Source organism: Taeniopygia guttata, chromosome 2, assembly GCF_048771995.1.
Source record: "Taeniopygia guttata chromosome 2, bTaeGut7.mat, whole genome shotgun sequence".
Lineage (NCBI taxonomy): Eukaryota > Metazoa > Chordata > Aves > Passeriformes > Estrildidae > Taeniopygia > Taeniopygia guttata.
In genome coordinates, this window is record NC_133026.1 from 150090431 (window position 1) to 150105686 (window position 15256).

General features: G+C 46.4%; 2 protein-coding genes across 4 annotated transcripts; both read right to left on the reverse strand.

Annotated features, from left to right (window-relative positions):
* Window positions 1–201: 201 nt before the first annotated feature.
* Window positions 202–7249, reverse strand: LOC100190135 (stem cell antigen 2-like). Of its 3 annotated transcripts, none has more exons than XM_012572134.5 (4): window positions 7216–7249; window positions 5965–6290; window positions 1489–1608; window positions 202–814 (listed from the first exon to the last, which is right to left on the reverse strand). In XM_012572134.5, the coding sequence occupies exons 2-4, from the start codon at window positions 6014–6016 to the stop codon at window positions 606–608; spliced, it is 381 nt and encodes a 126-aa protein (XP_012427588.5). In that variant the 5' UTR covers window positions 6017–6290; window positions 7216–7249; the 3' UTR covers window positions 202–605.
* A 2294-nt stretch (window positions 7250–9543) lies between these two features.
* LOC100224284 (lymphocyte antigen 6E) lies at window positions 9544–13583 on the reverse strand. Its single transcript, XM_030266797.4, has 3 exons — window positions 13424–13583; window positions 10775–10894; window positions 9544–9989 (listed from the first exon to the last, which is right to left on the reverse strand). Exons 1-3 carry the CDS (start codon window positions 13473–13475, stop codon window positions 9781–9783), a joined length of 381 nt encoding a protein of 126 aa, XP_030122657.2. The 5' UTR covers window positions 13476–13583; the 3' UTR covers window positions 9544–9780.
* Between the last annotated feature and the right edge of the window lie 1673 nt (window positions 13584–15256).

A 15256-nucleotide genomic window follows, 5' to 3' on the forward strand; every position in this document is an offset into this window, starting at 1 on the left:
TGGAGTCACAAAAACACCATTTCTGCCAGTGCAGAAAAGAATAAAATCTGGGGGGAGGCTTCCTGAAGTGAATGCAAAGTAATTTTAATATATTTCAGCATTATTCCCGTTCAACTTGCAGGCGAACGCCTCCACTTTTATCCCATAACATGGATACATCCAGCAGCTACGCCCAGTGTGCCACTCCACACAGCCACACAATTGAATAAAATAACACTTTATTGTGCCCAGTTTCTGTTTAACAACTGGAATATTAAAGGCTTTCTCAGAGCAAAATCATACAGGGTGGAAAATAGGAAAAAAAAATTGGCACGAGAGAATGGCGGGGATAAAATCAAAGGCAAAAAATGCACGGAGTTATAAATGCCAGGAGTAGGAGAGATGGTGGCCACATGGGGCCCTTCTGCACGTGCAGTGCTCCATTTTACCCTTTTCTCTCCCAAACATCATTTTGTGTTGTCATCAGAGCGTGGAAAGAGCAAAAACTACCTCCTGATGGGAGGCGACCTTCCAGGTAGGAGGCACAGGGCAGCATTGCCACCTGATGGACCGCAGCTTGAACCATGCCATGCAAAGCCAAGCAGCTCATTTTCCCCAAAAACCCCTCAAAAACCCATCCTGAGGATGCAGGCGAGACTGGCCAGGACCCCCAGGGTGAGGATGGTGGAACTGGTTTTCACGCTGCTGGCCCCACTGATGTTGCACAGGGAGGTCTCACAGCAGCTGGTGGCGACTCCAGCTATGCCGATGTTCAGGTCAATTGTTGGGCAAAATGCAGAACATTTCTTGGTGATTCGCTGGTTCTGGTTGTTGCCTGGAGTGGGAGGGAGAGAAAACAGCAGGAAAAGTTCAGGTTTTCATCTCAGTCTTTTTTTTTTTATTATTTTTTTTTAGGTTTCGTAGCCTGGCTGTGCAATCCCACGGGGAATTTGTTATTCTGCACTTGATGCCGTTGGGTTTTCCCTTGCGTTTCATCACATTCCATCATTGTTTGTGTATGTGTGACCTATGGACACCGTCTCCAGGCCTTACAAATCCTTTGCTGGTTTCAGGGCCAGCTGAGGGCAAATATTTGGGACTTATTTGTACAGTGTGAGACTGCAAGACTTTGGCACCGTGCCTTGGGATTGCTCCTTCCACAGCACCCGGCACTTTCCATTTCCACCACCTTATGGGCATAAACTTCAGCTTGGAGTTGAGACAAGGAGTTTGTGCAGGGATTATAAAAATAATTATTTTTATTCCAGCATCTCCCTGTCCTGAGAGTGTTCAACCAGCAGTATTTAATTTTAATTGAGTTTAATCACAAGTATTTTTATGATATGTTGCAACAGACCCAGGCCAAGTTCCCACCTTCCTAGGATTTGTTATCTGCATGCTAAAATCCTCATTAATTCCTCCATTGTACCTCCTGGTGGGAGAAGGATGAGCTGTGAGCCCCACCAGAGCCCCACCTTGTCCTCAGGGCCTTGGGAAATCTCCACTCACCATATCCTGAGGTGGTATAGCTTGTCAGACAATACTTCTCGTTCTCCGAGCATTTGGTGGTGCCGAGACACTGGATGTTGGAAGTTGCATCTTTGCAGGAGAAGCAGGTCAGGGAGAAAGCTGCAAAAGAAGCACAAAAACATCCTTCAGGCGCCTCTGGGAATATCCTTAGGAGCACAAAACTGGGGGTGGATGGATGGAGGATCGGTCAAACCCAGTGGCCACAGGCAAAAAATTCCTGCATGGGCTAAACTTGTTCCCAAGGACTCTCCAGGAGCCAGACTAAGCTCAAATTGCTGCCACAGCTGTGGTTTGCTCATTTAGGAACCCTCAGGATGTTTGGTTGACTCTTCCTTGAATCCATTAAAACATCTGGCATTTCCACTGTGTTTATGGGAAGAGCATCCCAGTCTCCTACCACTTGTAGTGTGAAGCTCTTGGGTTTTCTTTCCAACCTGGCCCCTCCAAGCCTCGGTTTCTGGCTACTGGAGACACTGGACCAGTGAGTCTGTGGCTGGTCCATCCCTGGAAGTGTTCAAGTTCAGGCTGGATGAGGCTTGGAGCAACCTGGGGCGTCCCTGCCCGTGGCAGGGAGCTAGAACTAGATGATCTTTGAGGTCCCTTCCAACCAAAACCATTCCAGGTATCTATGATTTATTCTATGTGGGCATCAGAGCATCAGAATGGTTCTTTCACTACTTGGGTCCAAAAAAACCCCAGAAAAAATTTGAGTTAGGATTTCTGTCACTGTCTAAACTGTGTCTTAAATGAGGTGTGGACATGTGTTGTGCAAAAAAAAAAAAAAAAAAAAATTTAAAAAAAAAAAGACAAAAAAGACAAGCATTCAAAGGCAGTAACTGTCCAGGACTTGCTCCGAATACCAAACACTAAAATGAGATGGTTTTTAAGATCCTTTCCAACCCAAACCTTTCTACGATTTGGGTTGATTTTCAGAGCTCTCCTGTGCCAGGAGGAAAATCTTGGATCTGTGGCAGTCCGGGCTAACAAATCCCTGCCTTGGCTGCAGCGGATTCCTTTTTCCTTTTTCCAGCCATCCACGGGGGAGCAACTTCCTCGCTCCACAAAATGTGCACATCTGGAACACTCTGCATCTGCAAAGTGCTTTGCTGCAATCAGTGAATGAGAACAGCTGGCACTCGAGGCTGAAGCATCATTGAGAGCAAAGAGATCCTTGGGGAAGGATTCTTTGCATGACAAGGGGAATTTCCTCCTCATCTGTTTATCTGGCTGCAATGTCACCCTCCAGGGATTAAAATCATCCTCATTTCAGGAATATCCCTGGCTACTGGGAGTTAATGCCCAGCTAATTCTTGCAGCAGCTTTGTGCTTTAGCTTTGCTTTCCTTGCTCTTCATCTTCCTCGCTGTGGGAACCCCGGTTTGGTTTAGGGCTTCCGTGTGGTGGCAAAGTCTTTCTTCTAACTCGTGCTTTTAAAGAAAAATTCTGCAGCTTTTTGTTGTTTGGTTTTATTTTTTTATTGTAAGCTATTTAAAAGATTGTCTTTTCTGGCTACTGTGGTTTGGTTAGCAGCTTAGGCAGAGGCACACACACTCTTGACACCCTCTCTCTCTGGTGTTTCCTTTTTCTCTCTCTCCCCGCCCAGGGCTGTTGCTATCTTTTATATGATATATTATGTGATATATGTTTACAGTTTTTTTCTAATACTTACTACTTATATTAAATGGTGCTTTTCTATTCTAAACTAATCTATAAGTGCTAACATCATTAAGAACATGGAGGTAAGGAAGAAGAAAGGAGGAACAGGACTGGCCTACATTCTTCTATCATAAAACTTCTGACTCCTATGTACAAAGTAAAAACCCCCCTGTACAGGTGCTAAAACCCCCCTGTACAATACAAAAAAATTCTCCCCTCTACTTTGTAACTACTTCTACTATAATATCTAAACCTTTGTGACTGTTTGTTTCACCTTCAAAGTTGTTAAATCATTCCATGGATCAAACTCAAAATCACAGCTGTTTCCAGCTGCCTGCCAGGGTCTCAAATGCTTCTGACCAGGGTCTGGAACCTCCAAAAATGTCTGAGGGAACATTTTGAGTTCCAACACCTCACTCCTCACCCTTGCCCAGGTTTCTTCATGCTTTTGTCATCGATGTCCCAACCTCGCCACTGCCCTTGTTTGACCTTGGACAAGTCCTTCTGGCCCAAACTGGCTCCTGCTAGCCCAGATCTGGCCCCACCTCAGTCCATGACTGCAGGATCATTGTTTTGCTTTTAGCTCTCTATTCTTCCTCTGCCCATGTGGGAACTCTGCCTTCTTCTCCCACTCCAGCCAACGTCCCCTTCTTTCCCGTGTCCTTTCCTCTCGTGGTCCGCCGCCCTCACGTTCCCTGCTCTTCCTCTGCTGTCCCTCACTGACTGGCACCGAGCAGAGGCCACCAGACAACTCAGATCCCACTTCCCACCATTCCCATGGTCATTCCAACAGCCTCAGACTTGGCACCCGACTCTCTTTAACTTCATATCCAGACTTTTTCAATTTGCTTCCTATGCCGGTCATTCCCATCTCCACAAGCTCCGTTTCTCCTGCCTGGCTCTTTCCTTCAATATTGTCCTGACCTTTCAGGCCCAAATTTTTTTTTTTTTTCCAAGTCTGGGACCTTCCTTTAGATAGTCCCTGTCCAAGGTGCTGGGTTTCATTCTCTTTTCTCATGCAAAATTCTATTATATGGAATGGAATATGGGATAGTATGGGATAATATGGGATATTTCACCTTCACCCCACTGGGAACCACCCTTTCCTCACAGAAGCACTCAGTCCCCAAACTGGATTTTCCAGACACAGACTTCACTTTAATCCTTAATAAATGCAGCAACTTTAATCCAAGCCCATTCCCAGAAAAACTTCCTGAAACAGTGCAGGAAACAGTGGAGCTGGTTCCATGCCCAAATCCTGTTCCGTCCCAACCTCCCAAAGCTTCTATTTCAGACTCCAGTCGCCCTGGGAGCTTCCTTGGCAGGAGAAGGGGAAAGCACCACCCAAGGATCCATTTTTTAACCTCTCTCTGGGCTCCAGAGATTTCTGACTCACCAATTAATCCAAAACTCTGGGATTGGCTCCTAAACTGGCACACCCTGAAGTCAGAGAGGGCAATTTTGGGCAAGCTACAGAAAAACACTTTAATTTTATTTAATTTCTTAAGGTCTCAGTTGCAGTGAGGGCTAAGAGGGGGAAGGGAATTTTATTTCTTCCAGATGCAAACCTTGAGTTAATCCAGGCTGCCTTTGGATGTCTCCACACTCACCAAGACGTCTGCTCTAACTGAAGAGAAACATTCCTCAAGGAATTTGCTGTCTCATTCCTTGATCTTTAAAAAAAACGGGAATAAAGCTGCAGGAAAAGATCCTTTTATTTGCCTTAACGTCCTCAGCTTGAGCACAATTCCAAGTTTCAAGCCTGTGAAATCCATCAATTGGAATATTTCCCTCCTCAAACTAAGTGGGAGCCAAAAAGATCTGTTAGTCCAGGACCAGAATGGCCAGGAATTTGCAAGTCAAATCCTGAAGGGAAAAATTCAGTTTGCAAAGAGGCAAAAGCCCCCTGAGCTGAGGAAATCAGCCATTCCCCTAAAACTGAGGGATATTCCAGGCTGCACCTCCCATTCCCTGCCTAACCCAGAGCACCAGGTGTGGTCAGAGTCCAGCCAGGAAAATTGAGGTGCAGCTTCCCAGTGCTTTCCCAGAAAAAATCCCCCAGACAATTATCAGAATGAGAATGGGACTCTGCATCTCCATCCCAAACCTGGGATCAGCTGGGAATCATGGAATCATTAAGGCTGGGAAAGACCTCCGGGATCATCGAGTCCAGGTTCAGCACTAAACCCTGGCTCTGAGCACCACACCCACGGATTTTCTGAATACTCCCATGGATGTGATCCCACCGCTTCCCTGGGCAGCCTGGATGCTCAACCACCCCTTCCATGGTGGAATTTTTCCTAACAGATCAGACTCCACTATCTTAGAGGTCTTTTCCAACCTCAGGGATTCTGTGATCACCAAAGTTGCACCTGGAAGCAACAGGGAAGAGCTGGGAGCCAGAATTGCACCTTCTTGTGGCTCAACCACCTCTGCCAATTTAGGAAATGATGGTTTGAGGTGCAACCAATCAAAAAAAAAAAAAAAGTAAATAGATCAGGCTTTAGTGTCAAATCCAGAGATTGACTGTACATATTGCCCTGGATATCCCTCATGGATATCCGTATTCCCATGGAGCTGCCACTGAGACATCCCAGGGGCTGGCCTGATTTTGCAGGAATCATCTGAGGTGGGAATCACCCCCCCACTCCTCATCACCCCTCCAACTTCAGGTGGGATTAAACCCCCTGGAATAACTCCTTCCTGACCCTTCAGCTTCACCATCCACACTGCAAAATCCTGGAATACCCAAATCCATGCCCCAGTTTTGGGATGGCTCCCCAATCCTTTCGGGACTCACCACTTTCCGTGCACAGGGCGACGCCGAGCACGACCAGGAGGAAAAGCTTCATCCTTTAGAGGTCTGGGAGCCTCTAAAACAAGCAGGACTCGAGCAGGGCAGGTTTTATACCTCTGCAGTGCTTGCTTTGATCCAAGATAATAACCAGAGCCTGCTGTGTCAGAGTATGGATAATTGGGAGCAGCGTGTCCGGGCTTGTATGGAGAAGGGTGGGGCTTTTTAAAATAATAAGGGGGGGGGTGTTTTTCCTCACAAGTTCTCCTTTTCCTGGTTGTTTCACAACGCAACTGCTCCAGCTGACGTGAACTCTGCAATTGTTTCTAATTCTGGAGAAGTGGGGGAAAAGCAAAACATAAAAACAAAGCAATTTTCCCTGCAAAAGGGTAAGGTTTTCTTTTCCAGGTCTCAGAGCTGGCTGCATCATCCAACATTGTGTCCTTGCACATATGGAAATGGAGGGAATTTAAATTTAAAATTGAATTTGGGATGGAGACTTCTCCCAAGTGTCTCCCAGGATTGTCAAGACAGTGAGATCAGAAGAGCAGAATCCTTCCACTGTTTTTCATAGGGGACCAGGCATCATTTTCTGTCTCCTTTTTAAGTTCAAAATCAGAAATTTTTCTAAGATATTTTTTATTTTTTATGAGGAGAAAATGTTATTAAAAAACAATTTCCACAGAGCAAAGGAAAATGGCCATTTAAGTTGGAAAAATAGAAATAACACCCACTCCCATGGCATGGAACAAGCTGGGAATTTTTTCACAAATTCATTTTAAAAAAATGTCAGGGAGAAAAATACAAACCAATTAAAGAATGAAGAAGGAGGGGTTGGCTGGTCAATGATCTCAACTCGTTAAGTCTTCAGAAAAAGAATATTTGTGAAATGCCAAACAGGATTATTCCATTGGCTTCCCAGATTGTGCTCTTTATTCCTCCTTGGTTTCCCCCCCCCCCCCCTTTAAATCATGTTTCATCCAATCTCCATGAATAAAATCAGAACCTTTCCCACCTTCTTGGGGATTGTTGTTGTTTTTCCCTCCCACTGTTGCCTTTCTGCCTTTAAGTCGCAGAACAGAGGCAAAATCCCAGGAAAAGTCAAGATGGATCCTCTCACGTGACCCTCGGTGCTGCCCCAAATCCTCTGCCAGTTCCCTTGCTGCTTTCCGTCTGCTTTATCCCCTTTCTCCTTCTCTCCAACTCACTCAGATTCCCAACTCCCATGTAATATTTTAGGTTTCCGACGTGTCCTACCTCCAGCCCTCCTCTCCCCGGGAAAACACGCCTGTTTCTGAAGTGATGTCAGTTTTTCCAGCGCCTCCAAGCTGGACTTATAAACATTGTCCCTCTGGAACCTTGCATGAGTAAGGGAATTTTGGCTTTCCCAATAGGCAGAGCATGGAACTAATTTGGAGCAGAGGTGGCAATTAGCCAGAAAAGCTCCAAGGAAGGGTGAGGTTTGGCTCCGTCGGCCTCCTGAAGGCACCCAGCAGGAGGAAAACAAAGCTCCCTCCATGCCAGCACAAAATATTGCGAAATATTTTATTTTTCCCAAACCAGAATAGATTTAATGGGTTTTTAGTGGTAAATCCATGTTTCTTTGGGCTTATCCAGAGTGCTCCAGTCCTGAGGAGATGCTGTTCCATTCCAGAGCCAGCCCACATTGGGATTTATCTCCAGCAGCATCCCCCTGACAGGTTCAGAAATAGCAGCTCAGGCACTGCTTTTATTTTTTTCCTTCCCTCAAAATCTCATCCATGCCAAACCCTAAAATATCTCTTGTCTCCTGCAAGCTGCTGAGATTTGGAGAAGGACAGAATGGATTTCTTCAAGGCTTCATTGCAGGATTCCTGACAGATTTTCCCCGAGATGCTCCTGAAATCTTCCAGCTGGTCCATATGGCCCTCTGATATTTTGTCCCTCTCAGGGCCAGGTGACAGAATGAAAGGAGCCCATGAGGGCAGGAAGGACACAAGAAAAACTGAGGCAAAGGAGAAGTTAAAATCCCAGTTTACAAGAGTTGAGAATTCATGAAATTCAGGACGGTTTTGTAGAGAGCAACAGGGGATTTAACTGGAGGTGAAGGTGGAAGGTGAGGTGGAAAAATTTATTTCCCTTGGCACAGTGGAGTGGAGAAGGAAAGGAGGAGAATGTTTTGCTTATCTTGTTCTAAACCTGGTTGAAATCGTCACATGAGAAGGGCAAACAATTGTTTATTTTGGGGGGAAAAATGCAGTTTTTGTCAAACAAGTGCTGAAATGCAAAAGTAGCTGTGAAATTCAGATGTTGTTACTAAATGTGGAACTTCAAGTTGGCCAAAAGCTTTGAGAAGCATCTCAGAAATCGCAGATTGTGATTAACATAAAGTGATGGGAAAAGTGATTTAAAAAAAAATGCAAAGCCCCAAGTTTCTGGGGAAATAGTCCCCTCAGAAATTCTACAACAATTCCACTTCAGTTATCCCACTGAAATAAATTCCAGAACACCCTTCCTGACCAGAAATTAAATCTTTATAAGATGACTAAACCTAATCCCATTTTTACAACCTTCACCCAGCACTTCACTGTTGCACAGAAACACATGGAATTTGCAGTACTGGTGGAGTAGGATTCTCCTCAAATCCTGCACAGGATTGCCCTCAAATCCAGCACCAGATTCCCCTCAAATCCAGCACAGGATTCCCCTCAAATCCAGCACAGGATTCCCCTCAAGTCCAGCGCAGGATTCCTCTCAAATCTGGACCAAAATTCTCCTCAAATCCAGCACAAAATTCCCCTCAAATCCAGCACCAGATTCCCCTCAAATCCAGTGCAGAATTCCTCTCAAATCTGGACCAAAATTCTCCTCAAATCCAGCACCAGATTCCCCTCAAATAAAACAGGGCTGGAGGCCTTTTTTCCAGGCACTGCTACAAAGACCCTCCCAAAATCCAGTGCTGCACTTTTCCACACTCTCCAGCTCCAAGATTATTTTATTTGCCTATTTTAGCTGTAGTTCTGCTCCTCCAAGAGCTGAAGGGGATCTCCTGGAAATGCAGCAGAAACCCTGGAAAGGGATGGAGCAGCGACCTCCCCAATCAGCTCAGCCACCATCACCTCTTCCAGGCTCTTCCTGCCCATTTCCCACAGGAAAATCCTGGGCAATCACTCAGCAGTTTCTCCAAGCAGGCACAGGGCTCTCCTTTCCATGAGGACAGATTCCAGCAGCGTTTTCCTTACCTTGGGCATCTCCAGCATCTTGGCGTGGGAACTTTAAGTGTTTTAAAAGCTGGAGCAACCCACCTTGCAGAGATCCCAGGAGAACTTCCCAGTGCAAATTCCTGCAGGACCAAATTCCTGGTTCTGTGTGAGCATCTACAAGACAATTCCCACTGTTGTTTGCAATGGGAAAAACACAAACATCTCTGACCTTTCCTTATCTCAGAGGGATCTGGGAGACATCTGGAGTGTCTGGAGCTGCTGGATGGAAGAAAATTAGGAAAGGCAGCCTGGACAAGGCTCCCAAGTGCTAAAAAGAGGAATTCGATGTGAAGCAGAGCTGATTTCTCAGGCTGGTCCTGGTGCCAATACAACAAACACACTCTAGAATAACACAAATCTTTATTTTGTCTGACAATTATCACACACGTGCTATCAAAAGAGATTTTCCAGGGAAAAATTAGTACAAAACGATGGAGGGGGGAAAATAGGTGTCATGTTGGGATCTGAAGCAATGTCTTGGAATACAACAGGGTCGCTGCTGGAAACACTCGGCTGAGGTTTCTCACTTGGGGAATACCTTGTGGCTTCTTGGGTGGTCACAATCTTCTTCCAGCCCTGCTCACAATCCCACCCTGAGCACACAGATCAAACTTCCCACGATTCCCAGCAGGACCACGGCGTAGTTGATCCGGATGCTGTTGGCGCCGCTGAAGTTGCACAGGGAGGTGCTGCAGCACTTGGTGGAATAAGCGGCCAGCCCGAAATTCACGTTGGTCTCGGGACAGTCCGCAGAGCATTTCTTGGTGATGCGGTGTGCCATGTCCTTGCCTGGGCGGAGAAGGGGTGAGAAAGGAGAGCTGGGATTTAGGATTCTGTTGGAAGAACTGACCAGAGGAGAGGGATTTGCAATTTCCTTAATTTTCCACACAGCAATAAAAGCTCTCAGGGGGGTTTGACAGGGCTGGGTGTGAATCCACGAGTCCTGGATCAAATGTGGGACACTGGGAAGTCCTTGATGAAATCCACACCGGCCAAAATCTCTGATGTGGTTGCCCAGGTGGTGGCCAAAGATTGGCCTCGAGACCTTGGAGGTCTTCCCCAACCTACATGATTCTGTGGTTCCTGTAGGACAGCCATCCCAAAGCGTTCCCAATGCATTTTTTCAATGCATTCCAATTCCAATGCATTTTATAAAAACCATGTTAGTGGCACCCAACCCTTTCCTATTCTCCATTCCAAAACGTCTCAGCTCAAACAACAGAGGCTGCTCCTGAAATTTGGGTGTTCCAGCCCGCCCTTCCACACGGTGCTGAGGCCCTGGCACAGGTTTTCCAGAGAATCTGCGGCTGCCCCATCCCTGGAAGTATCAAAAGCCAGGTTGGAGCAACCTGGTCTAGTGGGAGGTGTCCCTGAAACAAGATGATCTTGAAGGTCCCTTCTACCCCAAAGCACCACTGAGGGATTCACACTCATCACATTGAGACACTTCAACCTCAAAATCATCTTTTCTTTCCAACAAAACTACTGATTTCCATCAATCCCCTTTTAAAAAGTAGCCCACCAACGTCTCTAGAAGAAAAAAAAAAAAAAAAATCCCATTTTCTGGGACTCACCAACTCCGGTAGTGCTGTACGTGGTCGTGCAGAATTTCTCATGGTCCTCGCACTTGTAGGTTTTCATGCAGTTCCAGTTGGAATGTTCGTTGTCACAGATGTAGCAAAACAGGGAGGAAGCTGGAAAAAAAGCACCCACAACACAGATTAGTGATTCCTAGTAATTCCCTCCTGGGAAAATTCCCTCCTGGGAAAATTCCCTCCTGGGAAAAAAGAAAGTGCCAAAAGCCTTGGAAAATACAAGGAGAAAAATCTGGTGTCAACAAGTTTTTCCCAGCAAGTGAAATAAGTTTGGGGTTGATTAATGGAACTTAGAAAACAAATGGAAAGAGCAAACCAAGTTTTATTTCTGAACTGGAGATTTTAAGGGGTTAAATTTACATTTTTCAGCCTGAGCAGCATTTTCAGGTGATTTTTTTTTTTTTCTCCCCACGTTGGCCTTGTCGAAAACCAACCTTCAAAAGCAAAGTCCTGGCAAGGAGAGGAGGAACCAGCCCAATTCTAGAGGTCAGTTTTAAATATTTTCATGCAACATCTGCAAAACCCTGCCCAGACATGAATTAATTAATGCCTAGTGACACCTCTGGGAGACAAATTGAAGCACCACAGTAAAGGGAGTTCCCTGGGAGAGGCTGCCCTGGACAATGGATGGATTATTCCTATCAGCACCTGGAACAGGGTGTTCTCCATGATGCTTTTCCCTCAGTGCTGAGCCAGGTCTATCCCAGAGCCAGAAAAAAAGTGGGATATTATTGGGCACAACTGAAGTAAATTGAGACAAACTTCCAGGCTGGCCACTAGAACACAGATGTGCCTTCTCATTCCCCAGAGGTGTATTCACAATTGGTGGAAATTGTTTCCCTCCTGTCCGAAATTCCAAGGAATGCTCCTCATTTTGGGGCAGAGGTGACAGAGGCAGCTGGGCTGCTCCGAGGAAATCCTGCTCCATTGTCACCAGCAGTGAAGAGCTCTTGATTGAAGGTGAACAAAAATTACAAACCAGCAAAGGGTCTCTATGAGGCTGAGATTTCCCTGGCTCTGCTTTTTCCTGATTTTCTCAGCCCAGGAAGGCGCTTTTTTTTTTTTTTTTTTTTTTCAGAACACCCTTTCCAATCAAACTTAACTTGTTTTTAGCAAGGAAACCCCTCCCAGTGGCCCTTCAAAGTTTATTCTCAATTCAAGCTCTCGTCTGAGGTTGAGTCTGCCCATGACACTTGGTTAAATGATTCCAGAGGCAGTTTTAAAAGACAAGTGAAAGCCCTTTTGGTGTCTAACTATCCCAAAGGAGGAGGAAAAAAGGCCTCCCCTCTGTGATCTGGGGAGCTCTGGGTGTCTCAGCACAGGACTGGCTTGCTCTGAAACCTTCCCAGATGCTTCAAGGAAAGTTGGACAGGGTTTGAAGCAACCTGGGACAGTGGAAGGTGTGGAACTCCTAGTTCCAGGAGGTGGAACTGGATGATCTTTAAGGTCCTTTCCAATCCAAATTATTTTATCATTTGCTGATTTCTCTGCTCTTTTCCAGTGCCAGGTGTTGCAAGCTCAGGGGCTCTCTGTAGCAGGAGGTAAAATCAGCCTTGTTGCAAACTGGATTTAAGTTCTCCTCTTCATCTCTCACTATTTCTCCATCACTTGGGAATTTTCAGCCTCCCACCTCTCCTCTGGAGGTTTCCCAGCCCAAGCTGGGAGCTCCTGTCCCTCTGCAGGCAAAGCAAAACCCAGACCTGGTGGGGATTATTGCAATTTACAGACCCCGGAGCTCTCCCTGATCTGATTTTCTGCCAAATTTCCCAAACCACTTCCTGCTGCAGATGGAGCTGAGTCCTCAGCACGTGTCTGAGAGCAGCTGAAAGCGCTGATGCTCCCTAAGTGATCCAAGGAAAATCCCTTCCAGCCAGGAAACAATAACTGCTCGAGCCATTAGAGCTGCTCTAAAGCCTTTCCTGCGTCTGCCCTCCACCCTCCATTAGCTGGAGTTTTGCAAATGCAGCCAGAAACAACCTTAACGGTGCAAATTGTGCTCCTCGGGCTGGCAAATCCGTGCCCAGAGCCAAGATTTCCCAACTGGATATTCCCCCGCAATTATCCAGGTACGGCTGCGCCTCCTTTTAAAGAGGACAAGAAAAAGCAGAGCGTTGTGCATCCCATTCCAAACACACTCCATGCACTTAACAGCTCTTCCAATTTAGCAGCAAAGAGCTCTGAGGCTTTCCAATACCTGCCAGCAGCCTCATTACCTAATTGGAGTTGTGGGGAATAAAGTGAAATGCTGGCAGGAGATGTAGTGCCAAGACCAGCAACGCTTTTCGTCCACAACAGCTCCTCAAGTTTCATTCAGGGACAAAAATCAAACCAAAGGCAAAAACTCTGAGCCCTGCTTGAGTCCTTGTCAGCATTTTTCAGGGTGTGTCTTCAGCTGTGTGTGGTTGGAGCTGGGTATCTGAGGGTGTGAGAAACCAGAATTCATCTCCTCTAGGTGACAGAGAACCCACCCAGGAGCGAGCATTCAACCACACAAAACATTTCTCACCATGGTTGACACCAAAAATACCCCGCTAAGACCTCAGCAGCTGCAACAAAAGCTGCCAAACCCTTTTGTCCCTCATTTATCTCCTTGTTTATCCTCTCCTCTGGCTCTCCCAGCCTCCTTACCTTGCTGGGCACACAGGACTGCAGCCAGCAGGGCCACCAGAAAAGCCTTCATGGTCGGTCCTCGTGCCTTTGGAGCTGGAGCAGTGTGGGAAGATGAGCCTCAGGAAGGTTTTATACCAGCCCTGCCTCGTCCCTGACTTCATTTGATTGCAATAATTTGAGGTTTGGGCAGTGCCAGCACCCAAGATGTGATCAGTGCTGGGTGTGTTTCTGCGTAAAGACCTATTATGAGGCTGCAGATAGCGATGGGGTTTTTTTTACCTCTCCTCCTCATCAAATCTTTTTTTTTCCGAGGCCTCCTCCTGTCTGCATTGCTACTTTGGGGAGTAATTGAGCTGATCCAAACACGGGAGTCCCTTTTTGGGTTGAGCCACAAAACCTGGAGTGAGACAGGGCATGGCTGGGGTGACACCTTGCTTGCTGGCACCCTCCATCCTTTCTCACTGCCGTGGAATGGGAGCTAAATATCTCTGGGAAGTGGGAGAGGAGGCAAGGAAAGATTTTTTGGGTTGTCCAGAGCCATTCAGAATTATCTCCCTTGTACAAAATGCTTTAAGCAGGAAGCAGCATCATTCCTTTAATCACGGAATCATAGAAAGGTTTGGGCTGAAAGGGGCCTTAAAGATCCTCTTGTTCCACCCCTGATCCCACTATTTATTCCTGGAGGTGTCTCTCAGAGGCTCCAACAGTCCAGGCAGGAGTGGGGGTTTGATGCTTTTGTTTTGTTCTTCTCTCCTCCAGAACCATCCAGGGTTTCCAGGTGACAATGTTTGTTGCTCCCTGGAGACCAGCTCTGGACTCGTCGGGTTTTTCCAGTCGCCCATGACCTTTCCACTCTTTCTGGGCTCCCTCCTTCTGCTCCCACACCACCTCTTGACTCAGGGTGCAGAAGAGCCAAATGACTCAGGCTGCAGGAGAGGCACAAAGCGCATGGAGGCACCTGCAGGAGTTAAAAATCTACAAATGGGAGTGAAAACGACTGAGAAATGAAAGAAATCCTGGTCAAAAAGTCTTGGCAGGACCCTTTGGAGAGAGAAATGACCAAGGGGAGCTCAGGGTCAAGGTTTGTAAGGTCACAAATGGTGTGGAAACAGAAGAAAGAATGTCCAGGTGCTCTTTGTTTTCCCCAAAATTAATCACAGAATCACGGGATGCCTTGAGTTGGGAGGGACCTAAAAGGATCAGCGAGGCCAACTCCTGCCCTGCTCAGGCAAAATCCTGGGAAGCTGGACCCACTCCCAACCCCTGTTAGGAGTTTTTTGCTTTTAATCATTTTTCCTTTGCCCAATTCCTCCTTTTTTTCTGCAGCAGCTTCAACCCTCCGTGATTCTGTCTCAATGTCCAGAGGGTGGAGGGGATGAGCCCCCAGTGTTCCAAGTTTTCCATTCTGTTCTCTGGTCTGACCTTGAGCAGGAATCTTGAACTATTTCATCTTTTAGCGAGGATGTGAAAGGCCCACGTGACAGATAATGCAGCAACAATATTTCAGAAATAATCTGGAGAAAAAAACATTCTCTCTGAGCAAGATTCTTTATAAATACAGGCATGAAAAAACATCAGGCAGGAAACGGGATCTGCTGGAGCAGGGGAGGGGAAAAAACAGGTATTAATCCACATGTTTGTTTAATGTATAACACTAGGGTTGTCTCAGTCAGCTGGAAAAATGGAAAATGAGGCTTCCTTCCCTTTCATCCCATCAAAAATCCCAAAATGAAAATGAATTATCACCCCAAATCCAGCTCATCTCGGAGCCAATCGAGCAGAAAAATGCATCTTCTCAGCGGGAAGAGGGAACAAGGCTTGAACACAGCCCACAACAAGAAAGAAGAAAAG

What these genes read in the sequence shown, in the direction of transcription:
- LOC100224284 (XM_030266797.4), bottom strand. Translation starts at nt 13,475, where the DNA reads ATGAAGGCTTTTCTGGTGGCCCTGCTGGCTGCAGTCCTGTGTGCCCAG. An exon ending in AGTCCTGTGTGCCCAGCAAG is followed by an intron (nt 10,895 to 13,423) that starts GTAAGGAGGCTG and finishes CTTTTTTTCCAG; the next exon opens with CTTCCTCCCTGTTTTGCTAC. An exon ending in GTACAGCACTACCGGAGTTG is followed by an intron (nt 9,990 to 10,774) that starts GTGAGTCCCAGA and finishes TTCTCCGCCCAG; the next exon opens with GCAAGGACATGGCACACCGC.
- LOC100190135 (XM_012572134.5), bottom strand. Translation starts at nt 6,016, where the DNA reads ATGAAGCTTTTCCTCCTGGTCGTGCTCGGCGTCGCCCTGTGCACGGAA. An exon ending in CGCCCTGTGCACGGAAAGTG is followed by an intron (nt 1,609 to 5,964) that starts GTGAGTCCCGAA and finishes CTTCTTTTGCAG; the next exon opens with CTTTCTCCCTGACCTGCTTC. An exon ending in CTATACCACCTCAGGATATG is followed by an intron (nt 815 to 1,488) that starts GTGAGTGGAGAT and finishes CTCCCACTCCAG; the next exon opens with GCAACAACCAGAACCAGCGA.